Source organism: Aptenodytes patagonicus, chromosome 3, assembly GCF_965638725.1.
Source record: "Aptenodytes patagonicus chromosome 3, bAptPat1.pri.cur, whole genome shotgun sequence".
In the NCBI taxonomy this organism is placed as follows: domain Eukaryota; kingdom Metazoa; phylum Chordata; class Aves; order Sphenisciformes; family Spheniscidae; genus Aptenodytes; species Aptenodytes patagonicus.
Window position 1 is genome coordinate 118,047,850 of NC_134951.1, and position 12,286 is coordinate 118,060,135.

A 12,286-nucleotide genomic window follows, 5' to 3' on the forward strand; every position below is an offset into this window, starting at 1 on the left:
TGATGCTTGTAAGGATACACTGCATAGATACTTGTTTCTAAATAACTGTGCTGATAAAAAATGCTTACAGTGCTTACGTTGAGAATTTAAAAAAAAAAAAAAAGCTGTTTTCATGAGCATGGAAAAATACTATCTTCATCTGCATATCTCCTGGCTGTTGAATTATGTTTGCTTCCCTCAGTAGGTAAGATGTATTTAGAGTATCTATCCTGCTAGTCTTGAAAGGTGAACAAGGTCAAGAGCATGTTAACTGGACTGTCACACTATTTACCAAGCACCATTTATAAAGCTCATTAACTATACTTGTGCGATGTTTGCCAAAGTAAGCTGCATTTACTGCAGGTCTGACTTTTCCTTCTCTGTGAAAAGCCATAATCTGTAAAAACGTAAGTTTTTTTTTTTGGAGGCCCATCTGTGCTGCCTTTCCATCTAGTTTTTCGTGGGCAGTGCTGATATTTTGAGCTGTGTTTAGCCAGCTCCAGCCTTTGCTTAGCTCAACCTGTACCTGGTTTCAGTCTTCAGATCAGGTTTGTTCTCGGTCCTTTTATGTTGTAATTTTATGGTACTAACTACTGCTTCGGGTTAGTCTTGATTATTGAACTGAAGTGAGTGGTACACACAGTCACAGAACAGCGAACTCTTCAAATCTAGCACTAACGGAATCTCTGTTGCATAAGGACAGAAATAGTTTTGCTAAACACATATCAAGGCAGGTCCTTAAGGCTATAATTATAATTATCGTGGCTCTCAAACAAGACAAAACCAGCTCCTACATATGAAAAGAAAATCAAATTACTTCCGCTTTGACCTTTAGAGTTCCTATTTCCTTTTAGTCAGTGTAAATGGAAGAAAGTAAGAATTCATCAGCATGAGCAAATCCTCACATTCTGCTTTTTGAGAGGGTTTTGTATACAATGGAAACTCTGTAGTACCATAGGCTAAAGAGTTCTAAACTGAAAATTAATGAGAAACCCTGTATATCTGACTTTCTTTATATAACAGAATGGCAACTTGCTAATTTCACAAACGTTTCCTTGGTAAGGCTGCAGATTTCTTGAACACACAATCCTTGGTTTGTCTTTGGCCCCTAGTTTGCCATAAGATCTCACATAATTTTTTTAATATAGTATCAGAGGAATTTGCATATTTTAATTCAAGTATGCTTACTTTTTTTTAAGGGAGCAAACATTCTTTTAACGGATAATGGACATGTAAAATTAGGTGAGTTAATACAATTTAGTGTTATTAACAGATTTTTATGTGCTCTAAGAAGCAGTCTTCTGTATTTTGTTTAATGATGTAATGGTTCATATAAGGAATTAGTGAATATCAGAATTCTTTTTCTCTTGCTGGTAATATCTAACTGCACTATCCGATTAGTGTCTGAGGAGTAATTGGAGTACTTTTGGAACACTGAGGTAAAAGACTTTCTGATGTTGTAAGGAGGAGGGAAAAGTCAAATCACAGGTTTCTATAATTTTTTAATAAAATGAACCATCCAGAGTGCTTAAGTGTGAAATGTACACTGAAAGGTTATCTGAAAGAGTCTCTTGGATAATACTAAAAATGATGGTTTTTATCATATTAAAACGCTGCATGTAACTGTTAGGACTTCTGTGCTAGCCTGTTCTTTCTTGTGTTGATGAGAGGCATGTTTGTGTGCAGCCTGCATAGTTGGCAGGTGACTGAGAGGAGCGGTCCGATGGTATCTGAGATAGACCAAGTTTCCATTATTTGCTTTTGTTGTTTATTTTTTGTTAAATATTTCCAGTATATTTAAGAAACTCTTACAGTGGGGAAACCAAACTTGTGTTCATTAACAATTAATTACATCAAATCAGTTATTAATTGTCACTTTGGTTTTGCTTTTTTTTTTTAATAGCTGATTTTGGAGTATCTGCACAGATAACAGCTACAATTGCCAAAAGGAAATCATTCATTGGCACCCCATATTGGTAACTGTGTTTTACTTGGTCATTAATATAATAGTAACATATATAATACTGTTGAAGAATTGTGATAAAAGCATGCTGTGTCACTCTGGGTAGACTAATCACTAAAGGCTGTGTCAGACTTTCTAGTGATCATATCTGTATTACTTAAGCTAAATCCTGAATTAGCTGAGTATCAGAGAAAATGCTGTAATACTCTGAAAAATTGAAAGGCTGTCTGTGTGCTGCTTTCACTGTTGACTAATGTATCTCAATTTAGTCAAAAACTATCAACAATTTTGCTTGTTTTTAACTCTGATCTTAAATTATTTTTTTTTCCTTCCCTGACTTTCCATTTTGGTGTTTCTTCCCCTCTACCCTAGATAAGTCTTTTCTGCAACTCTTCAGCTGATAATGAGTTTCATTTGTTTGTCTCCACAGATTCTTTTCCCACTTATGAAATGTTTCCTTTAAGCCATTTTCTTCCCGCCCCCCTCTCCCTTATTTGCCCTAAACTGATCGAATTCAAACATACATTTCTATTCTATCTGTACTGCATCTTTATTCTTCCCTCAGTAAACTAGTTTGCATAATTTATTTTTTCTAAAGCTCAGCATTTTATTTTCTCCTCTTTGTACTGGAAGTGGTTGTTCCCTTTCGCCTTGAAGTAAATGATACGTTCTTCACTGTAAAACAGCACTTTTGTTGTACGTTTCCCAGAAAGATATTCAAAATTTTGTTGTCTGACAGCATAGTAGGTACAAGATAAAAATGTATATAATGAAAAAAACCCTACATTCAAGTATTTAGTCTTGAAATAGTCAAACACAGCATTTTTAGCATTCTTCTGCAGTGTAATTCATGCCGAGGCATGGATTTGCTTCCTTTTCAGAATAACACAAATACCCATCAGTCATGATTGTATAATTGGTTTGTGTTTCTCTTTCCGAAGATGTCTGGGTGACTTTAGTCCTGGTCTGTATCACTGTGTAACTTCCAAATTGTGCCAGGCTTCTCAAATGATGTGTCATAACCTTAAACAATAACTCTGAAAGCATTACATAGGTTAAATGCTGATGAAAAGCGTCAGTTTTTCTTTGCAAAGTTTCTCAGATTTGAGAGGAGAAGCAAGGAAGCAAAATTGTTGAGATCGTGGAGAAGAAAATTTAGTTGGAAACAGGCAGTGTGAAGGTTTTAGTGATCATTAGAGGTGTCTGGGCAGGTAAGGCTATGGTGCTTGGACTGGAGAGAAATGAAGGGCAAAACTGCTGTGCACTGTCTTTAGTTCTAGTAACCCTGCTATTTACCCTTGTGCTCCTCCTCCATGTCTTTCTAAAGTAACCCTTGGTTACTCACTCCTTTTTGACTTGGAGTGATTGGGGTTTTTTATGAACTCTTGAAGAATTTTATGTAAATATAGTTTACTATGCAAACTTGAAATAAGTTGTACCATCAAACCTGATTATGTTCTTAGATCTACAGATAAGGATGTCTTGTGTTTAAATAACACATCATTTGAGATGCTTTACTGAAGCACTCATTAAGTGACATTCATCTGTCTTACCTATATTGACTTACATCTCCAGTTCCACTGTTACTTTTCAAGTGATCTGGACTAATAAAGTTCAAAGCTAAAAAATACTAACATGTTTGCCATCTGATACGATTATGTAGGACAATCAAATCCATAATTTGCTTTGGCCGTTCAAAACACGTGACAATGCCTAGTGAATCATTTTCTTTAGGTATTCCTACTGGTGTGTCAGTTATGTTTGTTAATTTTTTGCCACCTGAGGATGTGAAACTACTTTGTTAACTTAAATGAGGTCCTCTGACGTTACAGTGAGGCAGACTTTACAAATGAGGAGTGCTCTGTGTGGAGGTGACAATGAGTCTTCAGGTCTCATGCTTTCAGGATACAAGAAAGCTGACGTTTTGTTACTTGATTTTTTTTTTTGTTAGAATTCTTCTCTTCAAAGTCCATTGATCACTTTCTGGGGCAGTGTGGGAATTTGGATATATTTGGATTTTACTGTAGTTGAATAATTATACCTGGTCTCGTGGTTGAGTGGTAGTTCATTGTGTGCCTGCAAAAAAGTCTGAGACAGACTGGTTTCATCCACTTACTGCTAAATAGCTGTTTTGGAAACTGCCTATTAGTTACTAGAAGATGATTGAGGAAAACTTCATGTATATGTTACATAACTTTTTACACACACACACACGGGTATGTATATCCATACGTACAAATGTATATGCTGTGAGCTTATAGATTGAGAGCTTTAGGGAAAAGAGGAGTAAACTGCTGCGTACAGAAGAATATTTGATTTGTGGCGAAGTTTATCTAAAAATGTCTTCTACCCTTTAGGATGGCGCCAGAAGTTGCTGCAGTAGAAAGAAAAGGTGGCTATAACCAACTCTGTGATCTGTGGGCAGTTGGAATAACTGCTATAGAGCTTGCTGAACTTCAGCCTCCAATGTTTGACCTACATCCAATGAGGTTAGTAAGGGATTAAAGCTTGGTGTGTAAATACAGCTTCGTAAATAATCCATTTGGAGTAGTGGCTATGTGTGCTTCAGGTGTTTGGGTGTACTGGGAGGGTATTGAGTTGTAAGTGTTCTGAACGTACATGATAGAAAATGTAACAACTCTTTGGTGCATAAATGTGTAATGTTGTCCTGGTAGCATCTCTTAAACTAATGGACTTCTTCCTGCCAACTAAATACTGTATTTAATAATTCATATCATATATATATATATTGCAATGTAAACCACAAATACTGTTGCTTTTTTCAGAGCACTTTTTCTAATGACAAAAAGCAACTTCCAGCCTCCTAAATTAAAGGACAAAATGAAATGGTAAGTACTTTTCTGTTTGAGTAGACAATGATCATGTATTTCACTGGGCAATTGATTCTAACATTCACCACTTCATTTTACAGGTCCAATAGTTTCCATCATTTTGTGAAAATGGCACTTACAAAAAATCCTAAAAAAAGACCTACAGCTGAAAAGTTACTACAGGTATAAATTTATGTATGGGATTTTTTTTTTTAAGTTATAAAATTAAAATATGCTTAATATGAGTGGTTGGAATTTTAATATGTGTTTTTCCTTCTATCTTTCAGCATCCTTTTGTTACCCAGCCATTAAATCGAAGTCTTGCTATTGAACTTTTGGATAAAATGAATAATCCTGATCATTCCACTTACCATGATTTTGATGATGATGATCCTGAGGTAGGAATATGTTTTAGTCATAGAATCAGGTTAAGCTTTCGTTTTCTGACAAAACTAAATAATTATGATTTATTGAGCCACAGAATGTTTCGTGATCTGGGAATAGTCTCAAGGGTTGCTTTTGCTTTTGGTGGTGCTGCTCTGTCACATGTACAGGCAGTTACCAAAATTCATTATATTTGAGGGAGAGAAGCTCAAAGAGAGAGAGATGTAAACACTTTAAAACTTTGTTTATTGTTGTCCTTCAACAATTTTGCAACAGTAAATGTGGACTACTTCTCCAGTCCTGAGTTCTGTCATGCGTTCTGCTTTCTGTTTCTTTGTGGAATTATGTTTCCATTCATCAAAAGAAAGCATTCATAAAATAATTTTATACCTCTGTAGACTTGTTCTTTTGTTCCTAATTTACTTTCTTATGAGAAGAGGAGAATGATCCTGTAGTTGTTTTTGTCAAATGGTTTGCTATGTATTTCTTGCAGATTATATTTTCTATCTTGGAATACTCTGAAACTTGATTTCAGTTATGGTTTTGTCAAAGGCAAAGTTTCTGATTTGCTGCTTTAATAGCTGGGAAAAGATAGCATGCTTATGTAAGATGATAAACAGCGCAGGACTGAAGTGTTTCATAAATAAGAGAAAACAGATATTCTCTTACTGCTTCCTGTCTTCGTACTTAACTGTGTTAGTGAAGCCTTCCCAAATGTTTACAGTTCCCTAACGGATGATCTCTTTTTTTGGGGAAAAAAATTAATCCTTTCCACACAAATGCCATTGATTCATTAATTACATACTTGTGTTTTACTTTTTTTTAATGGATAAACTAGTCTAAAAATGCCTTCAAAGGAAAATAAACTTAAAAGAAACAACTACTTTAACATACTACTTTTCAGATTTTACAAGTTAAATGAGCTTTTACCTTCTGGAACAGCAAAGACAAGTTGACGTGCACCGAGTCTGTCTTCCTTAGAAGTTGAAATAAATAAATGTGGAAAGAAGCCAAAGTGAAATAGATGTCTCTTTTGTATTTGTATCGTAGAGTGCAATGTTTACGTATTTCCTAAATGGGAGGGAAGGAGAGATAGGCATAAGGATTGACTAGTCAGTACTTTTAAAAGCAATTGCAAATAGTGGAGCACACTTAGTAAATTTTTCTGTTAAAAAAAACATTTAGGGAAGTTAAACACACAAGAAAACCCTTAACATGGTTGACTTTCATGTCAGTGTTAAGAGAAAGTTGTCTGATTCCTGATGGAGACAGCACTGAGGAACTCGGATCTTCTACTCACCATAAGCTCTAAGGATCAGGTGTCCTTTAGTTCTTTGTCTGTTCAGTGATGATAGAGATCTCTGAGGCCCATTAAAGCGATATTTCTGTAGAACCCAGAAAATCAAAGCTTTCGTGAGCTGTCATGAGAAGAAAGGTAGTTGTTTTCAGTGTGCTTCCTGTGAGTGAGCTGCTCAGATCAGAGTAGCTTGCCCTGTGAGTCTTCCCTGCTTTCCTGGAAATTGTACTGAAACCCTGATGTGCCATTCCCCTGTGTCACTGGTATATCTTTTTGGTAAGAATCTTGGCCTTCATTTTGGGCCACTCAGGCAGAGAATCTCTCTTCTCTTCCTGTATGAGTCTCTTCAGTACATATTTATTGACAGTTAACTTGTAGCTTTCAAAATAGTGTTCGCTCTTTTATGTCTCTTCTGACTTAGCATTAAGAAGGCTCTTCTGTTGTCTACTGTATTACTTATCGGTTATCCCATAATGAAGTGTGGTATAAGGGGAGAAAGATATGCCTTGTCTGGGGAGAAAATGAAGAGAAAACAACCTCACAGCAGTGATCAGAGAGAATGCATATTTTCATCATTTATAAAGGAGCTGGGCTGGCTGACAGTACGGAGGACAAACAAACTGCTTGCATGTGTTTTGATATGTATTTTTTTCCAGATGTTAGTTCATTTGTTGTTTATCTTACGTTGCTGAGGGTTTCCTGCTGCATTCATGGGCTTCTGTGCTATGCATAATGATACTTCTCCATCATGGTTCATCACATGGCCTTGAGCTCTCCAGTGAGCTTCAAACACTGTTCTCTGTGGTGCTGGATCATTTTCATTGGCTAGACAACTTAGATTTCTCTTCTTATTTCTCCCCTAACCATGTTGCCAAATAACTTTCCATTGAGGCATTTAATCCACCTGCAAAATGAGATTGATAGTGACACTTAGGAAAACATTTTATTTTGTAATAAACAAGCCTAGAACCTACCTCTGTGAATAAAGCAGGTGATAATGAATTATCCGATGCATCTTGAGCAAGGTCTGTATTTCAGATGAAGAATCCTGCCACAGGCAAAGCAGTTGTTGGCATTGTGGTCTTTCCTATAATAAACCAAAGGGAATAAGAAGTGTACATGCTCCTTTTATACATGGTTGAACTGCTCACAGAGGTAGCTGGAGATGTTAATCCGAACTTGGGCATTGACCACTCCTATACTTGTGGCAATCACCTGAATGCATCCATCAAAAATTGAAAGAAGCAACATAACGTGGTATAACATAACATGGTACAAACAACACTGGTGAGAATCTTGAGCTTCAGACCTGCTCCCCAGTTTGTTTAGAGTTTTGGTTGTTGGGGGCTGGGGGTGGTACTTGTGTTTTGGGTTTTTTTGGTGGGTGTGTTTTTGTCTGGGTTTTTTTTGGGTGGGTGTGTTCTTTGTTTTTGTTTTTTTGTTTTTGAGGCTAGAGAGCTTTTCTGGCTGTGGTCTTTGAAGGCAAGTCTACCGCCCACTGTGATGGCAGCTCTTCACCTGGCCTATGCTGCTTTTATGGGGGTGCTACCTGTTACTGCTTGGATAGTCCGCAGAGTTGTGTGGGTGAGGTAGACATTAAGATGTGAATTTGCCACCTCTTTCAGGAGTGCTGTGCTACATCTTTAAATCATTCTAAACTCAGACAAAGGTGAAATGTTTAATGTGTAAAAACAAAACTAAAAACATGCAATCAGGTTATTTGGGTATAATCAGAAAGGTCTTCCCTTGATACAGTTGTTGTTCATTTGGCAGCAATATCTGTAACTGACATTTTAAGTATTTTTCTCTACCCCAACTCATGGAGGACCTAATTTGGTTTCCCATTCAGTCAAAGACAGGATTTCCATTTGGGACTCTGCTTTCACTCCCTTAAGAATAAACATTTGGAGATGTTGGCAACTGCCTATTCACCACATTGCTGTGACAGTGACTCATGGTAGATGTGATATTAGCGGAAAAGGTTGCAAAGAGAAAAGTGCTCATGTTTTATCCTTAGCACACTGTAAGTTTTGGGGATAAGATTGCTCTTGAAATATGTACCATGATTAAAATTGTGCTCAAATGGCATTCTTGTCGGGAAGTTAACCTACATTCCTTTGTCCTCTTGCACAGCTCAGATGTCAGCTGTTTGTATCGGTTTGTTGTCAGCGTAGGTCTTTCAAGGTGACTTGAGGACTTTGTCCTCATGACTGAGAGATGAGGATTTGACTCCTTCCAGTAATTCTGTGGTCATGGGGAAGGAGGTGTGAGGGCAGGCTCTGCCTGTTGTGCAGTACAAACATCTGTGGCAGGATGCAAGGAACTTGCACAATATCGCTGCAAAGGCAAAAATACCTCCCACCCCCACTACAGTAGGGCTCCTGGTGCTGGCATTACAGATGCACACACATCATGTGCAAGTGGGCAATGCCTCTTAACAAAAGATTATAAATAAGCAACCTTTTAGCACTTAGAGTGTTTGCAATACTGAACTAGAAAACCAGATCAAACCTTGAAATGCCTCCTGAGCTATAGCAAACTGTTTTTAAAGCTCAAAAGGATGCACGATAGACAAACCAGAACTGAGGAAGGGGAGGATTGGCATAAGTTACAAGAAACAAAAAACTGCCTGTGAGATACATGGGAGAAAATACATACCCACAATCTGTAAGTCTCTCCAGTTTCAAAAAATACTGAAGTGAACATAAATGGGAGGTGAAACACTATGTACATATGTGTTGGATCCTAATATAAAGCAAGGAAGTAGTGTGTGATGAAAAAGGGAGAAGGGAAATAATGCTTTCAGATAATATTTCAGTGATAAACAGTTGCTGAGCTACTCATGACTCTTTGATAGTACAGCAGTTGAAATTCTCTAACTCTGTCATCACTTTGTAGTCAAAAGTTGCCAAGTGAAGATTATAATATATATAAAAGCAAAGCTAACATACTAGCACATCAAATTTCTGACACTATTGTGTCAGATTGCTTTAATTAAAAATTGTTTTGCTGCCACATATTCAACACAGAAACATAGTGAACATGCGCTTTTCAGAGATTACTTGGGCTAACATCATGGAGAATGAACTTTTTTTCTAAAGAGTAAGATCGCATTGCAGAGGACATACTGAGAGCACACTGTTAGGATTTATGTTGCTAATTTTGGGGCCTGATTGTATACAGCAGTCAGCTGGTCTTGTACTCTCATTAAGGAACCTTAAGTTATAGTTTCTAAGAAAACCTGCAGTAGGGGATGTAGAAAGAAGAGAGAAAATCCAACAGGGGTAATGAAAAGAAAGCCAAGTCTTAAAGTTCATGTCACTTTATCCTATAAAGAAGTAAATGGAAATCCAGGGAAAAGATAAAAGTTGAACATAAATATGAAGGTGAATTTGTAGAAATGATGGCATCGCTCTTGCCACACAGCACAAGAGTACCAGGAATACTCCCTTCTATTCAGCTCTGAAAACCTCAGGCTAACTTCTCATCTACTTAAAGAAACTAACTGATGACTTTTTAGGAATCCGTTTAGATTAGAAGCTGGGAAAATGATTGGGGTATCTAAATGAAGGAAATGCTGCCAGTAAGTCAGATTTAGTCTTACTGCTTATTTTGGAAACTACCGATACCCTTAAACTGAAAGGTGCGAAAAGGAAATGTTATCTTAGCAAAGACAAACGCTGGCCAGCATTGTCTTTATTTGCTCAAATCCAGTGTTTTAAAAACCTTATCTTGAAGTTGAAGACACTCTACAGATAAACTGTCTCCGAATAATTCCAACTTTAATGTACAAAAACATACATGCAATCTTTATTTTTAGCTTCCGCTTGATTTCTTTCTTTCTTTTTTGATATTATGCTAAAGAAACCTGCTAAAAACTAGGTACACAATACGGTGTTTCAAATGAGTATATTTTGGTATTGAAGTATTTTATTTTTCTCTTCTAGCCTCTTGTCCCTCATAGAATTCATTCGACAAGTAGAAATGTGAGAGAAGAAAAGACACGCTCTGAAATAAACTGTAAGTATGTGTAATATGACAACATGAAATATTCTTAAAATAATCACTGATATTCACTTATTTCAACTGGTATTCTGGGTATCTGATATATATAGAAACATTTTTAGTGATATATAGGAAAAATAAAAACTTATACTGTTTCACTTATGGCTATAGGTTCTAGATGACTACGCAAAAGAAATATTAGTGTAAAATATTTGAATACATCCCTTGTCAGCACTTCAGCAAATCTCACTATTGCTTCATCTTAATTGAACAGGACGCAACTGGAGCTCTTCTGAGAGCTGATTGGTATAGCTTCGTATGCCACTCCAGTCAAGGATATTTGGAGTGATGCCAAATTCTGCTGAGTAACAGAATGGCAGAGGAAGATTTTTCTTCCTTAATTTATTATTCTGTTGTAGTTTTTGCTTTTGAATTGAAACAGTCACGTAGAAATCAGGAAAGGAGGAGGTTGATCACTGGCCATTAAAAGCAGACTCCATCCTCCAAATTGTAGTCATTCTTTTGCTTGAATGAAATCAGAGCAATACTTGGAGCTTTAGTTGTCTTTTCTTAAACTAAAATTGAGGGGAGGAGTGTTAAAGAGCTGTCCTAGAAGATGTGATTTAGCTGTCTCCAAAATTCATTCAAGTCTCTTCAGTGCTAGTGGATCTCCCAGAAGGCCAGATCCAAGAATGAATTCACACAATGGATGTATTTTTTCTATAAATTACAGCTGTATTGCTCCTCTAAAGAGGGCACTTCACTGCCCTATTTGCTGAATGGTTTTTCTGATCCTTCTAATGAGTAGGTGGGGCAAATGGTGATTGTGATAGAAGAGTACTTTCTGTGCCCATTAGTTTCTAGCAGGCAGAAGTTCGGTATGTGCATGTGTCAGGAGTTTCCATCAGTGGGGATATGATACACTCATTAAACTGGATTTTTCTTTTTTGTAAGCCTTTGGAGCTAAATTTTGTCTAATTACAGTCCAACTTAAATTCTTGTTTTCCTTTTCTCCTCTTTAGTTGGTCAAGTAAAATTTGATCCACCCCTGAGGAAAGAGACAGAGCCACATCATGAATTTGTGAGTAACAAGCAGCATGGGCTGTGCTCTGCACGTTATTCCCTGCAAATATCTGTGGAGGAGGAGAAATCCAAGATGTGTAGCATACTTCCTTAGCACTACTAAACTTGGTAGCAATTTTTCTGACAAGTGGTAACATATTGGTCTTAAATTTTTTGGTGCCATTACACTATATGCAGCAAGACCGCTTATTTGTGGGCTCTGGCAGGTGTGATGTATGTGCTAAGCAACAGCCCTTTGTCTTGTGGGTTTCCTTTATACCTCATTGCCAAGTATATAATTCCCTTTATTTATAGAGTTACTTTTTTAATTGTGGAATTACTGTGCATACTTAAATGTTTCCCTTGTGCTTGATTGATAATGGAAATAATAAATTTGAGAACCTGGGAAAGAGGTATGATGCATTTTAAAAAATTGGATTTTTGTGGGGTTGTTATTTTCCCACGCAAACAATCTTTCTGTGGCCCTGCATCACACCTGAGCCACACTGAGTCTGGCAGTTGACATATTCTGTAAAGAATCATAGAATCATTGAGGTTGGAAAAGACCTCTAAGATCGAGTCCAACCGTCGACCCAACACCACCATACAATACACCAAGGTGTATTGCCAATTTTTTCTTCCTACGGACCCATCAGTACAAGGGGTATGAGAACTCAAGCAGTGAGGGAAAAGGCGTCTGTGCTGTCTCACACACACGATTCCAGTAGCTTTCTCTCTTCTATGGAGACTGTTGCTTTCCACATT

At 37.1% G+C, this 12,286-nt stretch overlaps 1 protein-coding gene across 8 annotated transcripts in view; it reads left to right on the forward strand.

Annotated features, from left to right (window-relative positions):
• The window catches only part of MAP4K3 (mitogen-activated protein kinase kinase kinase kinase 3), a 91,910-nt gene that overhangs the window by 26,777 nt on the left and 52,847 nt on the right, over nt 1-12,286 (forward strand). For all 8 annotated transcript variants that reach the window (XM_076334879.1, XM_076334880.1, XM_076334882.1 and 5 more), the window contains 8 exons: nt 1,179-1,221; nt 1,883-1,955; nt 4,300-4,431; nt 4,729-4,791; nt 4,875-4,956; nt 5,061-5,171; nt 10,402-10,474; nt 11,482-11,540. In XM_076334879.1, the coding sequence (XP_076190994.1) occupies nt 1,179-1,221; nt 1,883-1,955; nt 4,300-4,431; nt 4,729-4,791; nt 4,875-4,956; nt 5,061-5,171; nt 10,402-10,474; nt 11,482-11,540 (636 nt within the window). The remainder of the gene's footprint in view (nt 1-1,178; nt 1,222-1,882; nt 1,956-4,299; nt 4,432-4,728; nt 4,792-4,874; nt 4,957-5,060; nt 5,172-10,401; nt 10,475-11,481; nt 11,541-12,286) is intronic.